Raw genomic sequence first — 21455 nt, forward strand, 5'->3', positions numbered from 1 at the left:
TGCTTCCACTTCCATTCATGAGAGAAAACTATATATTTATAATTAAAGATGGAATAATTAATGCAATCAAAGTGATAGATATGCAAACTTGCATTGTGAAATTTATGTGTAGCTATATCCAATTTGCTACTGTATCAGTGAATTGAATAAGTTAAGCATTATCAGCCACCTGCACAATACACGCATATTCTTTAAATTTAATTGAAGTAATTTTCCACTGTACTTCTATTTTTATTGTAATAGATCAGTATCAGAGCATGTTCTTTACTACACTGACTATAGGTGTTGATCTGCTCCTCACCACAGTAATCTGAACTAATCCTTTTAGCGTTTGTCCTAATCTACGGCAGTATTTGGGAATGTCACAGACAGAGAGTGGTACTTCTTTCCTGGAACAGAAGCATGTGGGATGCTTTATGTGTCTCTAAAGTGATGCATCCACTTTTGTATGCAGACCTTACACTGTGCTTGGCTTTGGTGGTCTGTGCACAGAGTCCATCATGTCCGTCTCTGTGCACCTGTGTGCTCCATGGTCGCAGCAATGGCAAGGGACTCAGGTACAGTCATATGGTTTATCTTATCTGTAATCTTTTTTTGCTTGGTTAAGTCTGTACTCCTGGCTTCTTCCATCCACACACTCTCTCCTCCACTCTCTTGTTGTTTTGTTACTATCTTTCGCAGTGTGCCATTAGTCAGGTCAGGTGTATTTGTAACTTGTAGATTTTTAACTGTATTGACAAAAAATTTATACTGTAAATGTCTTTATATTAACAGTGCATTTGGGCCCTATTTGTAAGGACTTTTCTATTTGTATATAACAATGTGATGGGCATTAAAGATTAAATTCATGTTTTCCTTAGAACTGTGCACTGTAAAAACCCAACCTTGGCTGCCATTCCTGTAGATCTGCCAAGCGATGCAGTCAAGTTTCGTCTAGAGCGCACCTCTGTTTCCAGGATCTTCAGAGGTGCTTTCTCTGCCATGCCAGAACTGCTGTATTTGTGGCTTACATATAACTCCATCACTGTTCTTCATCCAAGGAGTTTCACAAACCTGTCTTTCCTTCATGAGTTACGGTTGGATGGGAACCTCCTGTCCTCCTTCCCCTGGGAGGGACTCAAGGATGTGCCCCGCCTCCGAACTCTTGGACTGCACAATAACCGCCTGGCACGAATCCCTCCCGTGGCCGCGCGTTACCTTGCCAATGTGACTTACCTGGACCTCTCGAGCAACAGGCTGAGCACCCTGCCTAATGATCTGACTGCTCTCTGGCCGTTCAGCGACAGCACTCAGACCCAGCGCTCAGTGGTTTTAGGTGAAACACCACACTGTAGATCATTTGTTAGGATGATAGCTAAAATGAAAAAGAAAAGCAAATGTAAGTCACTGATAACTAGATAACCTACTGCTTATGAGTGATCTACATATAGCATACGCTACTGGCGACAATATGAGGTGCTTTACAGTGGGGTTCAAAGGTGTATCAATTAAGACACATATTTTGAAGTTTAAATTAAATATTTAAAAGTTGTTTTTGTTTTTTAAAAACATTGTTAGTATAATACTTAAAATCAATTAATAAAAAAAATGCAATTAAAAAAATTGATTTTAACTATTTCTCATTGATTCTACATCTTTGTTTTTAACGTTTTTCAATGTCCTAAAATCTTAATTTAAAGGAATGGTTCACCCAAAATGAAGTTCTGTCATCATTTACTCATCCTCATGTTATTCCAGCCTTGCTTTACTTACTTTCTTCTGCAGGACAGGAAGATATTTTAAAAAATGTTGATAAGTTTCGGACACCACCGGCTTCCATTGTGTGGACAAAAACCCTCTTCCTTCTCAAAAATATCTTCTTTTATGTTCCACAAAAGAAATCAAGTCATACAGTTTTGGGGTAAAAACTATCCCTTTTTACTAAATTCTGAATCTGAGATTTTCTGTGGTTTCTGACATTTGGATCCTGCTGTTTTTAGTGAGCCAATATAAAAAAATTTGTTATTATTTGAACATATAACATAACAATCTAGTAAACCCACCCTGATTGGCTCACACAAAACTAATTGACAAATTGTTCACACTCATGCACACAGACACTGCCAAAGTCAGAGAAACCAAATTAAGTCATGAATGTCTCATGGCAATTAAATATTTACCCCACCTGGCTGGTTCACACAAACACATACGTGATATCTAAGTGCGATCTGAGAGTCTTCAGCCTTTTGATGGCTCACTGTGTTCCTCCAGTGGAAACCAAAGCCCTGTACTCTGATTAGTCCAGTCATGCTGGAGAGAACTGATTATGTAATCAGTGCACACCTCTTTAGACCCAATGTGTCATCACCCTCTCTCACCCTCTTCATCCTTTCTCCAGGTTTACAGGACAACCCCTGGGTGTGTGACTGTAGGCTTTCCACTTTGCTTGACATAAGTAAAGCCCCAGAAACTTCTCTGGTCATGTTGGATCGATTCCTGACCTGTAGTGAACCGCCAGATCTTGCTGGAGTTCCCTTTCAGAGCGTGGAGCTCACTCGCTGCCGCAGGCCCTATGTGGTGACCTCTGCCACCAAGATCACAGCTCTACTGGGTAGCAATGTCCTACTTCGCTGTGAAGCTACAGGACACCCGACGCCAACACTTACGTGGATCAAATCTGCTATACCCAACCTTTATAAACAAGGTATCTTCTTATATAACCATGTGGCACATTTTCACACACACCAGTGTTGTTATTGTTAACTAAAATTATTCTGTTACTTGGGCAACTAACTGAATAATGTATAATAAGAAACATAATATAATAAAAAAAAAATAATAATAATAAAGCACATAACAAAATGACCAAAATTAAAATTAAACCTGAAAATATAAAAATAATTCAAATTACTTATAAATACTATTAGCAGTTGTATATAAATGATTTTAAATAAAAAATCATATATTTCAATACTAAAAAATATTTTATTTCATTGAAATATAGATTAAATAAAATATAAATTTTAGGTTTAAAAAAACATAAAACCTTCAACAAAATTTAGAAATGTTGCTTTGATAACTAATATAAAATTTAAGTTACTAAAATTAAAGCTGAAATATAAATTAAAGCTAAGTAAAAATATTTCAAAAAATCTTTTAAAAATGACAAAAGCATATAACAAAATTACTATCATTAAAATAAAAACTGAAAATATAAATTAAAAGCCACAACCCCAATTCAAGAGAAGTTTTGTAAAAAGCAAAAAAAGCTCTATAACTTTTAAGATAATATATGAAGATTTTTCAATGACCAACATAATTGTATTTTGTAAATATGAACAATTCCGTTATTGACGGCTGCAACACATTCAAAAAAAAGTTGGGACAGAGGCAAAATAAAAGTGAAATGGTTATAGAATATCCATGTTAAACTGTTTTGTTCACAGTAAGTAGGTTAACTGGTAATGGGTCAGGGTATCATGTCTGGGTATAAAAGGAGCATCTCAGTCTTTGCAATCATATTCCAAAGAGAGAAGAATTTTTCACAAGAATTTAGGTCTTTCACCAAGTACCTAACATTATATTGTGAAAAGATTCAGGGAATCCAGAGAAATCACAGTTCATGTAGGGCAAGGCAGGAAACTTCAGCTGAATGTGCTTGACCTTTGAGCCCTCCGATGGCATTGCATAAGAAACCATCGTGCTGCATGTGATAAATATGTGATAAATATAGCCACATGTGCTCAGGAGTACTTCAGAAAACTGCTGTCATTTAACACAGTCTGCTGCTGCATCAAGAAATGCAACTTGAATATCTGTTACTCTAGGAGAAAGCTAAACTTCAATTCTATGCTTGGTTCTCTGGTTCAAAGCTCATCTAAGATAGTCAAAAAGACAGTTTAAACGTTTGCTGTGCTCAGATGAGTCCACATTTCAACTAGTTTCTGGGAAAAATGGATTTTTGAGTTCTCAGTCCCAAAGACCAAAGGGACCATCCAGACTTTCATTAGCAACAGAAGCAAAAGTGCTTCTTTCCCTACTTTTTTGGAGCATTTTTCAGCCATTAAAATCCAAACTTGTTCATATTTACAAAATGCATTTATGCTGGTCAGCGAAAACTTCGGAAATCTTTTCTTTGTACTTTTGTCAGTTACATAAAAGTTAAAGAGAATGAAAAAAATCACAGATTCTTGATTTTATTGCATTTTACAAAATGTCCCAACTTCTCTGGATTTGGGGTTGTAATTCAAATTACAAAATACTACTGTATAATAGTATAATAGACGATGCTGTCTCTTTCTATACGTTTATAATTGTTTTAGAAATATTTTAAGACTTCAAATGTGAAATTGAAATTTAATACCTTTTTTCAGTTAAAAGTTTCACTAAATATATATATATATATATAAACATTTGCAAGTGACTATCATGGATAATCTCAGAATTCTGGTCTCCAGTGTATATGTTCCTTTATTTTAAGGTTGTTGTAAGCAGATGCAAAGCCGCATGGACACTGAAAGATTGCCCAAAAAAACTCTCTGGCTGTAAGTTACCATTAGAAATGTTCACACTTAAAATAATTAACTTTTTAGCCATAGTGTACTTAGTTTAAAACCTTTGTGTTTAAATATTATCTTACAAAGCACACTGGTGCTAATGTTTTACAAATTTATGAGCTAGTAAACTGTCACGTTAGAGAGTGTTATCTTCATTCATTTGATTTAAAGTCTGATCACGTAATCACTTTACTGCCTACAGATGTACAAGAATCTCCACGTGTGGGAATCCGCTGGTCAGCAGTCAGTCTGAATGGAATATCATATAACGATGCAGGAGAGTACCGGTGCAGAGCACAAAACATGGCAGGGATTTCAGAGGCCATTGTCAGTCTGAATGTGGTTGGGGTAATGGCTGAATATGCAGACTCCACAAACTCTGACCAACAGCAAACAGCTGCAAAATCAAACAATACAAAGAGGAAGCCTAACCAGAAATCTAAGACAATACCTTCTTTGCTACCTCGAAACATGACTAGACCACTCTCCCCTCCAAAGAGAGTCATGAAAATCCCCAAAGCAAGCAGAGACAAAATGAAAAGAGACCGGACAGCTGTAAAAAACCTGCCACAGAGATACTTTTTAATCGCTTCTAAAACTCAACTGCAAAGAAGACAAAAACCTTATGTTTCCATGTCAATTAGAACCTGACACATTCAGATCATACATGTATATTTTCAGGAACTTTTTCACACGAATGACCATAACCTTATGTATATTTCCTCAACTGAGAGTTTTTTATTTTATTTTATTTACTCAGCTATGACCACCAGATGGCAGCTCTGAGCTAATGACACTTCATGATAAAAGGTCGAAGCTAGTGAACTGATATTGTACTCTTGAAAAGTGTCAAAATTGATGTTCCCTCACTTGAACCACTAGTCATATCAGTAATGTAATAAAAGTCACATACAGTACAGCAGTAGAAGGCTAATTGATAACCTATTGTCATCCATTTGTGTATTGACAGGCTACATCAAGTATAGCCGTGTTTCCACCGCTGGAACTTTACCCGGGAACTATAGGCACTTTGGGCTGGTACTCGGTGTGTTTCCACAGCAGGAACCAGTATCTAAATAAAGTTCCTTTTGGGTTAAAAAATGCCCCTCAGAAAGTCCATGGCCTGCTCATGAGGTAGTACTTTTTCAAAGGTTCGTAACTCTCGTGGGCGGGACTTGGGCGCTAAACACGCTGATTGGTTGAGTGCATGCAGCATTGTGATTTCAACCTCTATTTAACTTTTAATCATTTAACAATCATTTTCAAAATATTACTGTTATTGTGTCATGAAATGTAGTTTTAAAAGTATTCCATGCGAGAATGTAGTTATGTTGTGGCCACTGTGTGAACCGACCATGTCATCTCCGAAGCACCGTAGTTCAAAACTCAAATCTGCGGGTGATTTATAAAGACAGTGGCGATTTAAAAATGTGTTCTGCCAATTTCGGAGACGATCAGCTTCACGCGATCAGAGGGATCTCAGTGCTCATGTTTACCAATGAGAGCAGTCTTAACTCGGCTAGTCCTGATGACATAAACATATGATATAATTCACTTTGGGTAAATCTAACAAGTAATCTTTGGTCTTTATTCAATTAATTTATTAGTATGTTAAAATGAAAATAAAAAGAGGCAATACTGTTTGATATTATATTTCGTTTAATTGAAATGTATGCTATATAAACATTTCACTGAACTACATTTCTGTAGCCATTAATATGTGTAAATGAAAACGTGAAAACGAAAGGAGGCAGTGTTTTTTCTGGGTAATTTTGGTGGAAACACGGCTTTACAGCATACCGTTCATTATTATTTTATATTTACCAGAAAGGTTTCGCACAAACTGATGATAACAAATGCTTTATGATTATGATAACTAATATGCCTTTTGTACGTTGATGATAACTGATTTAACTAAGCCTTTCATATCCACATTCCAGCACTCCTATAAAAGAAATCCTGTTAGGTCTACTCCAGTAAAATATTACACCATATCCATGTTGAGAAACTCTGTGGGTTTATTAAGAATTTGCCCTGAGCAGCCCCAAAACACTAAGCGCAATTGCAATAGTCCATTTTTGTGATAGTTTTCAAACTCACACCTGATTGTCATCACACTAAATAGTAACATCTAGTTAAGATGACCAAAACATAATTATCCAAATTTTTACTTTCAATTTATTGAATTCACTTTGATGTAAAATTCACACACCGAAGCGGATTCAATAAACACGTTTGGTTTTGTTTTGTTTGTGCTTTGAAATGTGGATTTTATTTTAATATATATGCATTTTATGAAAATATGGTTGGATTTAATGGAACATTATACTTTCAGACCATCAAGTTTTATTTTTGGCCATTCATACATTGAAAAGAAAATGATGTATATAAGATTTGCACTCAGAAATTGCTTGTAAATTTCACAAATAATTAGAAAGAAATGACAAGTGACAGTTGTTCATAATTTAAAGTTTCAATCCAGAATCTAGTTTCTTAAGCCACTTAAACTGCCACAATTTTGTAACATTCCCCAGATCTCTCCCATAAACCCCTTCCTCTCCTCATGATAACTTGTTTGTGATCATTCCTCTCTGACTGCTGATTAACATTTTGATTTATGTTTAACTGAAGGGCGGTACAAATGCAGTCCCTGTTCCCTGCATCACCTCAGTCAGCATGGGATTTGGTGAGTAAGGACTTTCCACAGTACAGCTTAAGGATCACCTCACGCTTGAGACGTTTTGAGAACCTCGTGGCCGTGACCTTATAGAGATCAGAGCAAATTTTTAGACGGTGGTGAAACTTAGCCATCCTCCTGCTTTAACCTTTGTGCCTCCTGCAGGCTGCCCTGCGTGAGTGTGTGCGGGTCTGCATATGTTCACACATTTGGGAATCCAGACACAGCTGTTTTCTCTCTTTGGAGGCAAAAGGAAGTGTAAGGAAAGAGTGTGTGTGTATGTTTGTGTGTGTGTGTGTGTGTGTGTGTGTGTGTGTGTCTGGGTTCACAGGGAGAGAGTGTTCTGACTTTCTGAACTTTGAGTGTTTTGTACACATTCTGACTCTCTGCGTTTGACGGCGTGCCATGGAAAGCCTGGAGTTCGAAAAGAAGGAAAAGCGGTACTTTATCCGAGGCAAGCATGCTGCTATCATCTGCGCCGTTGTCATCGTGACAGGTGTTGCTGTGGGGCTCGGAGTTGGTTTGAGCCAGAAGACCTCCTCATCCGAAGAGGAACCCAAACCAACACCATTACCCACAGCACCATTACCTACAGTGCCGACAGATGACCGGGGTCCCTGCAAACCATCCGACAACACAAATGGTGGGTGGAACAACTTCCGCTTACCTGACTACATGGTACCCTTCCATTATGACCTGCACCTGGAGCCTGACCTCGACACAGACATCTACACCGGGAGCGTGTCCATCCATCTGACCCTGACACAGCCCAGTCAGCACCTGTGGCTCCACATTCGAGATACTTTTGTCACCGAGGTGCCCTCTCTGCAGCGCAGCGGCCCATCCGGCTTGACCTCTGTCCAGGTGAAGGAATGCTTTGAGTACAAGCCGCAGGAGTATGTGGTGGTGGAGGCGGTCGAGCAGCTGAGTGTCACTGGCCCAGACGAGCACTACATCCTCACTCTACACTTCCAGGGCTGGCTCAACGGCTCTCTGGTTGGTTTCTACAGGACCACATATCAGGAGAATGCAGTTACCAAGTAAGCGTCAAGTCATCTATATTGTAGAAATGTATTTTTGGTATGTAATTAGTCAGTATGCACAATAAGAGGTGTGAAAAGTGCTGAGAAATTGTTCTTGAAAGTGTGTGCACTGTCACAATTTACTGAACTATATATGTATATATGTATAAAAAAGTATTAACATTTTACAGTATGTTTGAATAGACACATACCATTTTGGTTAGATTTTTTAAATAAGTCTCTTATGCTTACCAAGGCAATTATTTGATCAAAAATACAGTAAAAGCATTATATTGATATATTATTTGACTTAAAAATACTGTTTCTATTTGAATATATTAAAGTTTTATTGCTGTGATGGTGAAGCATCGTTACTCCTGTGTCCTTTAGAAATCATAAGCAAATTCGATGCTCAAGAAAACTTTCTTAATATTATCAGTGTTGAAAACGGCGTGGTGCTTAATATTTTGATGGATATTATAAATGCCTTTAATGATTTTATTTGATATGGATGCATTAAATTAATCAAAAGTGAAGTCATTTCTTAACAACAACAAAAGAAGCTTACTGACCCCAAAGTTTGCACAGAAGTGGAGTTATTTATACAATGGTAATTTGTCCGTCTTTGTCCAATGGTTCATCTTTAAGCTGATTGATCATTAGCTGTAAAAGTTAATTTAATTAGACCATAATTGTAAGCTCAGTAAAACTAACAAAATGAGGACATATTAAGGTGATGATGTGCAAAAATGGTTGGCATTTTGAAGGTCTGAAATTTAAAGGTGAAAAAAGTATAATTTCCTCTATAAAACAATTATTGTAGTAATCAGTTTTAGCACTACTCAAGTTAGGTACAAATTCCTCAAATGAATCACGTGTATTGTATTAAATTACTGTTACTACATTATTTTACAACCCTGTCCAGTGTTTAATATATGACCTGATGAGATGTATTGTTTGTTAGTTTTTTTTGCTATCCTAACTAGGCACCCAGATAAAAAAAAAAAAAATTACAGTTCCAGAGCTTCCCATCCATTACTAATTCAGGGCCATCAGGTAGTAGACGTTATCTATCTGAACTACAAGTGCCCTTTTACGGTTGCACTAATAATTTCAGATATTAACCAAGTTATTTTAAAGTTTCAGAGGATAAACTTCCCATTGTACTTGATGTTTAGCTTCAACAGTCAGAACCCACTAATGCAAATGTCCTTTTACCATATTACGACATGTCCCAGAAATGTCTTGCCTATATCTAAATTTTCAAACCATTACAGCTTAACTCCACTGATTTGACAGGAAACCGATTACACAGGAAATGAATTTGATTATTTGCCCAAAGTTTGATTAAGATGATCTGAGAAAATATATATATTATAAGATATATTATAGTCTCTGAGGGAGATATCAGCATGGTGGAAAATCCCAATAAGATTACAAGTATTGAACAATGCTATACTTCAACATTTATTTTATAGCCAAGCTGTTCCCTTTTATTTCTCTATGTGCAACTGATTCTGATGCAACATACTCAAACGCACTCCCTAGGAATCAGTATTTTTGTTGGTGTGGGAAACTAGCCATCGGTCGGGTCATTACTGTATATTTTATCTGATTTGGGAATGGTGTGAAATTATAGGAAATGCACTGAACTGACTGGAATGAAAGCTGAGAGGTGCCAAGAATCAGAGATCTACATCTGCTAAAGCTTATTTATTCATGAAATAACATGGTTTTAATCTCTGTTACTGCTATATTCTGTTGTGTTTCAGGTTCAGATCTGAGCTGCTAAACAAGAGCACTATATTATATTAATCATATATATGTCATATATGATTAATAAAATTGGTCTTTATTATCCTTGATGAATTGCAAAAGCTATGACTCACACCACATATAAATAGATCCTGTTTATCAATGTCATTTTTTAATTACACTATACTTTGTTTTAAAGCACTTGGACAAAATGTCACAGGCCACCAATTTTAATTTTGTTGCACACACATAGAGCTGACAGTGAGTTTAATTTAGTTGTAATCAAACTTGGTTAGATGGTTTAATGAAAATGTGGTTGGAATTTCCCCACATGAGGTTACTGAGGTAAATGTAAACCACAAGTTGAGTTTTATTAACCGCTCTCTGATGTTTTACAGGAAAATCGCTGCAACAGACCATGAACCCACTGACGCTCGTAAATCTTTCCCCTGTTTTGATGAGCCCAACAAAAAGGCCACCTACACAATCTCCATCACCCATGGCAGTGCTTATGAAGCGCTGTCCAACATGCCTGTGGAGGTACGTTGCCTTACTGCTTGAGCCTTCAAAACAGTTACAAAGTGTAGCTTGAACTTTTAAACCAAGTCTTGAACCATCAATCTTGTATGATATGCGTTATGTGTGGTTTTACTTACAGCTCTGGTAAATGAGGTCTGGTTGCATTCATATGCTTCCTTTCTATTCAGTTGATAGATGTTAAGTGTAACTTCTAAAACTCTCTTTCACAGAACATAGAAAAAGTTTCAGACCAAAAGACAAAAACATCCTTTAAGAAATCAGTAAAGATGAGTACCTATCTGGTATGTTTTGCGGTTCACCAGTTCCACTTTGTGGAGCGGACCTCGAATAGAAATATACCAGTAAGCACTTTTTTTTCAATGTTTGTTCTGCTGAATCCAGAATTTGCTTAAATAGTTCCTGACAATCAGTTTTCATTATTCATCTCCTCTCCCTCCTGACAGTTACGGATCTATGCTCAGCCTTTGCAGATCTCAACCGCTGAATATGCTGCAAATGTCACCAAGATTATATTTGATTACTTTGAGGAGTATTTTGACATGGAATATTCTATAGAGAAACTTGGTAAATTGGCAGACACTCTTATTTGTCATTGACCCTTATACAGTTTGAAGCAGCTGTACACATCACGATCTCATAAAAAAGACCCGGATTCATGATTTACATCATATCTTATCCACTGATTCATATCTTTCTTGTCTATCTATGCCACGATTATTGTGACAAAAGAACATTGGATATATTCTGTCTCTGTTGCAGATAAGATAGCAATCCCAGACTTTGGGACAGGAGCGATGGAGAACTGGGGCTTGATCACTTACAGAGAAACCAACCTGCTGTTCGATGAGAACGAGTCCTCCTCAATCAACAAACAGCGAGTGGCCAGTGTCATTGCGCATGAGCTTGTTCACCAGGTTACTAACCCTATCACACATCTGATTAGTGAAGAAGGAAAAGTTATGATTTTTTTAATCTCCTGTACTATATCCAGACTGCAGCTTAGATATCATTCATAGCATGAAGCAGTGCTGAAATGGGTGCAGCGGGTGCTCTGTCCAGGACACTACGCAAAGCAAGGACAATCGAGTATACAGCACATCATCAGTCACATGTCAGAAACAAATTGGCAGAACACCCTGTGCTGAGCATGCATCTCATTTTACGGTTTCCTGCATTTTCACTCAAAGAGGATGAATGTTTCAGATCCATTTACAGTAACAAGGCCCAGAGAGAAATATATGATTTGATTGCCATAAAGATTATTGTCACAAAGTTACATATTACACTTTCTCAGAAGCTTCCATTACAGTTATGGTTTTTAGGATAATCACTGCAGCCATATACTCACTGATAAGATTATCTTTTTATGGCTAGGTCCAAGGTTGTTGGACACAGTTTGAATTCAAACAAACAAAATTACCTTTAAAAACAAAATAGTACAAGATGTACAAATGCCTTTTCCCTAGAATGAACACATTTTATGAAAGGAGCAATATTCCCGGAACAGTATAGGGCTGAATAAGCATTAGGTATTTGGGGTCTACCATTTAAGGAACTGTTTTGACTTTAATTTGCAGTGGTTTGGAAATATTGTGACTATGGACTGGTGGGACGACCTGTGGTTGAACGAGGGCTTTGCCAGCTTTTTTGAGTATGTGGGAGTGGAAGAAGCCGAGCCCGACTGGGGAATGGTGAGCATATGCCTGAATCATTCAAATGTATTCATAAATAGGCAATATCTCTGAAACCATTCAGTTACATTGAGGCTGGACGTCATGTTTATGCCAATTGACCTCGTGTGTTTTCAGCGTGACATCATGCTAATCAATGATGTATTTCCTGTCATGGTTGATGATGCTCTTCTCTCGTCCCATCCTATTATCGTGGATGTATCCAGCCCTGCTGAGATCACATCTGTGTTTGATGCAATCTCATATAACAAGGTATGGTTAAGTCAGTGATGCTTAACCTAGTGTTGTTGTTAATCTTTCTTATCTATTGGCTATGGATTAATAATTGTGATGTCGTTCTACTGTAGGGCGCTTCTATTTTACGAATGCTGGAGGACTTGCTTGGCCGTGACACATTTAGGGATGGATGTCGAGTAAGACACATTGCTTTTTACATATATTTTCCAAAATGACTCCAAAGTTATACATTAAACATGTGATGCTGTGAAAATAAAACCCCTTTCTTTCTATCTTTTTTCACTACAGCGATATCTAAAAAACTACCAATTCCAGAATGCAAAGACTGCAGACTTTTGGAAGGCCTTGGCTGATGTAAATATCTTTTATTGACCATACATTTTCATTTTAATGTTTTGCCCAATTTGATCACTATTTTGATAACTGTATTATTATTATTATTATTATTATTATTATTATAGCTTAATTTTCAGCATCCAATTTGGAGAATTTTTACAGCATTATATTTTAACTGTTACTTTTTACTATCAACATACTTTTTATTAAGTATTATTTCCTTTTTTATTAATTTCTGTAAATACTCATATGACATTTAAACGATAGTGTATCACAGTTTACACAAATATTTTACAATATTCCTCTTTTTACTGTAATGCAATCAAATAAATCTAGCCTTTGTGAGCACAAGAGACTTCCTTCAAAAGCATTTTAAAAAAACTGAAATATTCTAAACTTTGACTGACAATATACATCTCTCTTGGGTCATAGGAGAGTGGGGTACCTGTGGCAGATATCATGGACACATGGACCAAACAGATGGGATATCCTGTGCTGAGTCTGACCAACACAGACACTGAAGCTAAACTCACCCAGACCAGGTTTCTCCTGGACCCCAATGCTGACCACAGCCAGCCCAGCACTCCCCTGGGGTGAGTCAGATTGTGCCACGCAATGAAAATATCAATGGAATCAAACACTGAAAATCAGTCATTTTACCATGAATCAAATAGGCCCAACATTTTGCTAAATAAAATTAGCATACATGCCATGCACACATTAGGAAAATGCATATATTGTATTAGCCATACTGCCAATTTACAGGTGAATTTGCACCAAAATGCTGTTCAATCAAATGCACAGCCTTTGACGTCAAGAACTAAACATTTGTGCTCCATTTATTTTGCTTTCTGGATTCTTCACAATTATATGGTTGGTTTATCCTTACGGTCTGCACTGCACTGCTCTGGTATCCTTTAACACGACCACAAATAATAATTCCCCTGATTATTCTTCACAGGAAGGAACACAGATAATCAACTGAACTCTGAACTCTGATTCTTATTTAGTTCACCCAGATGTTTTAACTCTTGTCCCACAGCTACAAATGGACCATTCCTGTTAAATGGAGCACACTTGACTCCAAAAATGCCTCTTTCCTGTTTGACAAGGGAGAAACAGGTGAACAAGTTGCTCAGATTTTATTTTTAATTTTTATTTTTGGGGGGGCATTGAGGAATCAGTTGTTTTAGCCTACTGTTCTTCTGTGTAATTTCCGCCATTGGCCTGTGTTTAATTAGAGGTAGTAATTGCTGGATACTCCCCTGCTAGCGATGGTCTCATCAAAGTCAACAAAGACCACATGGGCTTTTACCGAGTAAACCACCATGACAATTTGTGGAGCGCTATTGCCGAGCAACTCTCTGTAAATCATCAGGTATTATTATTCGTATAAATTTCTCTGTCAGAACTAAGTATCAGAACTGTAGCTATAAATAAAAAGAACATAATCCTATAATGTAAATCACTCCTACTGATAATCTATTATCTATCTATTTATTATTTTACAGTTTTACTTGTATGCAGAACCAGAGCCTCCGTACTGTTTGCTTTCATTGAATGCTTCTGTTGATTCGTTTAATCATCTTTCTTGCTTTATCCAGATGCTGCATGTATTCTGCTGTGAAACACAGATATAAAGATACAGATGCAATATATAACAAATATTCTGGAAGATTATAGAATTGTATATGGGGTGCTGCTAATTACGTTTGGGGTTTGAATTAAATGACAGTAACCAGGACAACAGAGTTGTAATATTGAGATTTACCAATCAGGAATAAATATTTGATCAAATAAAGAGAGAGAGAGAGAGAGAGAGAGAGAGAGAGATTTTGACCAATCAGGATCAAGTATTGCAGAGAGCTGTGTTATAAAACATAATAACTCACATAATGCTCATCTTTTTTAGGTGTACAATGCAACTGACCGAAGCAGCTACATTGATGATGTTTTTGCCTTTGGACGGTGAGTTAGTACGAACACCTTCCAGCTGCAGAAAGCATATGCTTTCAATCTTGACTTGATGACAGGCAAAAAAATAAATGTGAAATGACTTTGCATAACACATATTTTTATGGTTATAGTGGAGGACATAAAGTAAGGATGATGAAGTCATGCGTAAAATGCTGCATTTTTTTTTTATATTAACAGGGCAGATATTGTGGATTATGGACATGCCTTCAACCTAACAAGATATCTGGCCAATGAAACGGAGTATATTGTGTGGGATAAAGTATCTTCTTCCATCTCCTATGTGAGAGACATGTTGGCTGATGATAGAGTGCTGTACCGTAAATTCCAGGTTGGATCCCAAAGTATTCAGTATACCTCAATGCATGAAAATAACCCAATTTATGATGTACATGTTATATGTGAGATTTATAGCTGATATTCTTCATATAAATGTTAGCCAGAAGTTCCTGTTTTATATTTTTTGTTACTCAAATGGTTTGTTTCATGTAATCTCTGTTTAGAAACTCTTCGGTGATCATGTGCAGAAGATTTCCAAAGAGCTTGGGTGGAAAGATGAAGGGACGCAAACACAGCAGTGAGATTTTCTTTTTTGGGAGGGCAGAAATAACTACAAAAGCTTTCCGACAGCAGGCCAAGGATACATACATACATACATTGTGTGTGTGTGACCCTGGACCACAAAACCAGTCTCAAGTCACTGGGGTATATTTTTAGCAATAGCCAAAAAAACATTGTATGGGTCAAAATTTAAGATTTTTCTTTTATGCCCAAAATCATTAGGCTATTAAGTAAAGATTATGTTCCATGAAGATATTTTGTAAATTTCCTAACTTAAATATATCAAAACTTAATTTTTGATTAGTAATATGCATTGCTAAGAAATCTTTTGATCAAATTTAAAAGGCGATTTTCTCAGTATTTAGATTTTTTGCACCCTCTGATTCCAGATTTTCAAATAGTTGCATCTATGCCAAATATTGTCCAATCCTAATAAACCATACATCAGTGGAAAGCTTATTTATTCAGCTTTCAGATGATGTATAAATCTCAATTTTGAAAAATTGAGACTTAAGACTGGTTTTTTGGTCCAGAGTCATATATATATATATATATATATATATATATATATGTGTGTGTGTTTGTGTGTGTGTGTGTGTGTATGAGAGAGAGTGTGTGTTCTAAATAGCTTTCCCGTGTCCTGAATAAAATTCTATTTTGGATTCTCTATTAATTTAATTAAAAAAAAAATCTTAACAATTTGACAAAAAGTTAAATTAAAAAGTTTAATATTGTAGTATTTTTATTATTGTTGTTTTCTCTTGTACAGGCTGCTGAGAGAGACAGTTTTGGGCATTGCATGTCAGATGGGTGACCAGGAAGCTCTCGACCAAGCCTATGACATTTTCAATAAATGGATCGATGGAACAATTAGGTAATTACATTCATACATAAAAACCTCCAGCGGTCCAATCAGAATGTGTGTATTGAAGAGGCTCTTTATCTGATTGGGGAGCAGCAGTGTGGATGTCAATTTACGGTTGCTGGTGTACCGATACGGGATGAAGAAGTCAGGATCAGTGCAGAGCTGGGAAAATATGTTCGGCAAGTATATCTCTGCCACTCTTGCCCAGGAGAAAGACAAGCTGCTCTACGGCCTGGCTTCAGTAGAAGATATCACTCTCCTTCATAGGTAAACTCCCTCTTCCCTGACCTCTTTGTAGATATAAACTAGCACTCGATTATTTCTTTATTCAAATGTCTTGCTTTTGTAACAGGTTACTTGAAGCTGCTAAAAATGAAAGCATTGTGAGGAGTCAAGATGTTTTTACTTTAGTGCAGTATGTATCTCGAAACCCACTTGGCAAAACCATGGCCTGGGACTGGGTCACACTCAACTGGGATTACCTAGTGAACAGGTTAGTTCATCTAACAGTTGAAGAAAATCAGCCTTCCCTTTGAGAATTTCATAACGGGATATATGATGTCATGTCTATTTTAGATACACCATTAATGACAGAAACTTGGGCCGCCTCCCCTCCAGAATTACTAGCACATACAACACTGATGTGCAGCTGTGGAAGGTGAGAAACAAAGGCTGCGTTCAGAACTTACTACTTGGTTTTGCCTTTGTAATATTCCTTTTTACAATGTTTTCACTTTAACATAAGTTGGTCTCTTTTTAGATGGAGCACTTTTTTGCACTTCACCCGAATGCAGGAGCAGGTGAGATGCCCAGAAAGCAGGCAATAGAGACTGTGAAGAACAACATTGAATGGATGAATCGGAACCTGGATGAGATCCGAGTCTGGCTGGAAAACAATGTGGAGCTGGAGAACTAGTGCTGTAATGAGCCAGCATTGGAACAATTTTACCACCCCCACTAAATTTGTCAATGAATTGCTCAGGGCAGCTTGAAAAAAAAAATTCTAGTTAAGAGCCACAATTGAAAACATTCTTATTGCAGAATAGTCTTGAATTCCGATGGCATGACAGTTAAATGAACATATATTCTCTTTGGAACTAGGCATAACAAATTTTTAGCGATTGTACATTCTGTATTTAATGTGTTCATTAATCATTATGTTAATTCTTTTTTAAAATGTGAAATAAATGTCTTAAAGGATGCATACATTCTTCACATGTGTTATGAAATTTTTAAGGAACTTCAATAAAAGAATGTTCTCAAAATGTTGTTGTTTTTTCTTAGAAGACTAAGGGCTGGAATACACCACATAACTGCATTTACACAGATTTTTACCTCTATTCGCACAAGTTTTGAAAATCATTTAGCATATTTTTGGCAGTCAGAAATGACAGATTTCACTAAATATTATGTAGCATATGACAGGCACAGTTTTTTAGCTTCAGACTTTGAATCTGTTCAACCAGAAGACGGTATTTTCATTTATCATGGTGTTTTTTGCAGGAGTTCGTTGTTTGTCAGCGAGTGTGTGATGCCTGTTCTGATTTAAAAAGTCATGTAGTGTCTTCCAGCCTTTTATTAACGATAGACATCTTAAAGGTAAATCACAGTGGAATTATTTTATTCAAATGAAAACATTTTAGGGAAATATAGTATCAACAACATCAGTTTCACAGGATTTGCAGTAGACTGAACACAGTGTAACAAGCATCAGACTAAATACTATCAGACTACACTGAACAGCAAGGTCACAGTTGAAGGAAGGACATTCATAGTATAAGGACACTTTGCATTTGTATGAAACTTTAAAGTAATTGAGGCCTGGCAGTGTTCAAACATTGGAGCAGACAGAAAGCGCCCAGTGCTGATGTTTTATGAATGTTCTGATTGTCTCATCGTTTAGGGGTCGAGTGGCACCGATGATGCCGTCATTGGAAGCTGGTTGCTGATAGTGATTCTCTGTCGTGTTTGACATCGTAACATTCCAATGATGGCTCTCCTGAACCTGCAGTCAACAAATACAACTAATTAGTAAAAAAAGAAAAGGAAACAAAGTGGCGTATCGCAACAAAGTGGGACGAGGAGGCCTTACTTCTTGTTGGCGATGACATAGATGCAAGGATTGTAAAAGGTGGAGGACTTGGCAAAGAGTGGGGCAATTATGGCCATTGGAGCTGGAATCTTATGGGGGTCACCAAATGATGCCCACAAACACACAATTGAATATGGAGACCAGGCAGCCAGGAACATCACTATCATTATAATAGACATCTGTTGAAAAATAAAGGAGCATTCAAGTCAAATTGAACCAGGAAGGAAACTAAACCTGTCAAGCAGTGTTATTTTAGTCATATATTATTTTATTAATATTTGTAATGAAGTATTTTTAATGATATTTTCCGTTTTCATTTCAGCTTGTTTAGTAGTTTTTGTTATGTACTTTTGACCTTTTAAAAATTTGTATCGTTTTCATTTATATTTTTATTTATATATTTTTTTATTTTATATCTAATTTTAGTACTTAAACTTGATTTATTTAGTTGCCAAGTCGCATTTCTAATTCAATTTTATTATTATTTATTTTTCTTTTTTTCCTTTACTTATTTTTTAAGTTTAAGATTATATTTTTACACTTAATTTTTAATATTTTATTTTATTCCAGGGTAAATTCATTTAACTGTCTAGATCATATTTATATAAATAATATTTAATTAAATACAAAATACATAATAAAACTGCTGGTACTACCTTGGTAACGTCCATCTGATCTGACCAATCTATGTTGACGCTGTCTAGGCAGTTACTGGCTGTGTATCTCTTCACAGTAACTGAGACATTGTAGTAGCAGTAGAACATGACCGCCAGAGGAATGATGAAGTTGACAGTGATCACAGTCATTGTGTAGGACACAAAAGATCTGAAACCAGACAGGATTAGTCCCAATGGTAATCCCCACTCCACTTTTAAAATTCACAATCTCTGGAGAAAAGCTTTACAGAATGTTAAAACTGATAAAAAGGGTCTGTCGAGCCTGTGATAGCATTCTTGACTCACGTGTCATTGTTCCTCCAGTTGATGGTGCAGGTGGCTCCTGTGGATCGGGAGCATATCCTGCCCAACCAACGATGGGCATCGCTGACCAAAACACAGCATTCAGCCAAGCAGCCACAATTATAAGCGTGTACGATACTGTTGTCAGCTTCTGTCCTGTAACAAACACTCATTAATAGATTTCCTAATGCATTTGACCCGTCTCTGAGTAAAGAAATTAACACAAATTACAATCCTTAGTGGTTCATATTTCATTCAGGTGATATGAATAGCATACCTATGTCAGGTCGACATATGGTAAGGTATCGGTCAATGGCTACCACAGTGAGCAGTCCAATACTAGCCATTCCAAAGAATATGTTCAAGGCAGCATAGATCTATAAAAGAGACATGTTGTTTACAAAAGAAAAGAAAAAAGTAGCAGGCCTAGGCAGATAATTAATATCTATTAATACCCAAACATGCTCTTTAGCTATGATTATATTCCCAATATTGCTTAATTATACAATCAGAGTAACTTTGTGTTTATTGATGTGTTGGTTTATGCACACCTGGCAGCCCGTGTAACCAAATTTCCAGCTCCCGTGCAGGTCTGAGGCTGCTGACATGGGGTAACCAATCCCAGCTACACCAATGTCAGTGAAAGCCAGATTGATAATGATAGCATTCGTGGCGGTACGCAACTCTCTGAACTTCACAAACATCAGCAGCACCACAATGTTACTAGACAGACTGACCACTCCTGCCACCAGAGAGAAAGACACAGACAGGGAGAACAGGAGGTTAAGACATCTGTGAACACACACAGACGTTTTCTCATACAAATATACAGAGCTCGTATTGCAGGGGGATGGCATCCCCCGGTTGAAAAAAAAAAGACAAAAAAAGCATCCCCTCATTAAATCCATCCCCTTTGGATTTATAGTGTGTATTATGTAAAACATAATGCAAATGAAATGTTAAAATTATCTATGCTGTATGTGTAACTGTGAGGGATGATAAGAGAGCTGACATTATCAAGTCATCGATCTTGCAAAAAACAAACAAAAACGAAAACAAGTCTTGAGAGTCCAAAAGCATCCACTGCGCAATGAAGAATATTAGGTAAAATAACATTAGAATTCAAGCAATGAAAGAAAAAATACCCATGTATGAGTTTTTATGTTTTTATTTTTATTGCACAAGCAATATACTTTTCTAAATATCAGTAGGCCTCCATGCGTGAGCACAAACATGCTATTAATTTTATTCAATAGTGCTCCTTGAATTAAACAGTTTTTGAATGAATCAAGTGAACCAACGGCCCATTCAGACATATCTAATTGAATTAGCCATTTTGAACTTGATTTGACATTTGATTTGAAAATTCAATAAATCATTTATCCAAAACAGGGGCTTGCTGCCACCTACTAGCGGTTTTACAAAAGCACATTTAGCAAAATATTGTTTAATTATCAATATTAACCAAATTTCCTCCATTTCAGGCCCAAGAAGGAAAAAAACTTATAAATAATAAAATAATAGTTCATTAAATTAAATTTTCATTAGATAAAACCTTTTTTAAAAAGTAGACAAATTTGGTTATCATACCCCGCCTCAAAAAATAAAATAAAAAATAAATTAGACCACACCATCCCCCCTGAATTTTTTTTACAATTCCACCACTGCATATTTCAGGCCATTTCAAACATTTCCTGTTCTCTGTTTTCCATTTTACACACACACCCCTGCTGGTTAGTTACCTCACACGCTTGGCTGAATCTGTAAATGTCAGTTTTAAGGAATACTTAAAAACATTGTGCTGATTCTAATCATAGGCCTCACAGACATTTCTCTTAGATGCTAACTCATAAACTGGATAATATTAAATTAGTTATTTAAAAGTGTCATTTCTAGCTAACTGCTAACATCAAAAACACTGAGTACACACACACACACACACACACACACTGCTCTTTACCTGCGGTTATTAGGTATGCAGCAACAATATTGTGTTCAGTTTGTGTGAAGGCGCTCTTTTCACCATATACGGTCTCAGCAGAAGCGTTCAGGAATCCAGATGCCATCTTTTTGTCACAAATAATCATATATGTATATCACTCAGACGAACATTCTCATCTGTTCAAACAAAATCATGCATGGGGCTTGAAAGAATCCAGACTCTCCTCTTCATACCTAGAAGCAGCTCATGAAACTGCGTGTGTGTGTGTG

General features: G+C 36.6%; 3 protein-coding genes across 3 annotated transcripts; 2 read left to right on the plus strand and 1 right to left on the minus strand.

Annotated features, from left to right (window-relative positions):
• Positions 1–4: 4 nt before the first annotated feature.
• lrit3b (leucine-rich repeat, immunoglobulin-like and transmembrane domains 3b) lies at positions 5–4902 on the plus strand. Its single transcript, XM_026224959.1, has 5 exons — positions 5–557; positions 861–1315; positions 2378–2683; positions 4460–4523; positions 4738–4902. Exons 1-5 carry the CDS (start codon positions 403–405, stop codon positions 4802–4804), a joined length of 1047 nt encoding a protein of 348 aa, XP_026080744.1. The 5' UTR covers positions 5–402; the 3' UTR covers positions 4805–4902.
• A 2291-nt stretch (positions 4903–7193) lies between these two features.
• enpep (glutamyl aminopeptidase) lies at positions 7194–17397 on the plus strand. The gene is made up of 20 exons (XM_026224132.1): positions 7194–8252; positions 10388–10529; positions 10739–10870; positions 10973–11093; positions 11289–11443; positions 12107–12220; positions 12338–12472; positions 12568–12633; positions 12746–12811; positions 13226–13386; positions 13836–13915; positions 14035–14171; positions 14706–14761; positions 14948–15098; positions 15271–15344; positions 16098–16202; positions 16287–16460; positions 16546–16686; positions 16770–16851; positions 16954–17397. The coding sequence occupies exons 1-20, from the start codon at positions 7618–7620 to the stop codon at positions 17107–17109; spliced, it is 2883 nt and encodes a 960-aa protein (XP_026079917.1). The 5' UTR covers positions 7194–7617; the 3' UTR covers positions 17110–17397.
• A 98-nt stretch (positions 17398–17495) lies between these two features.
• Positions 17496–21449, minus strand: rrh (retinal pigment epithelium-derived rhodopsin homolog). The gene is given in 8 exon segments (XM_026224960.1): positions 17496–18198; positions 18286–18464; positions 18942–19110; positions 19248–19287; positions 19290–19400; positions 19522–19621; positions 19796–19986; positions 21205–21449. Coding segments are annotated over 8 exon segments (1023 nt in total). The 5' UTR covers positions 21332–21449; the 3' UTR covers positions 17496–18092.
• Positions 21450–21455: the final 6 nt, after the last annotated feature.

The sequence above is a fragment of the Carassius auratus genome, chromosome 38 (genome assembly GCF_003368295.1).
Source record: "Carassius auratus strain Wakin chromosome 38, ASM336829v1, whole genome shotgun sequence".
Lineage (NCBI taxonomy): Eukaryota > Metazoa > Chordata > Actinopteri > Cypriniformes > Cyprinidae > Carassius > Carassius auratus.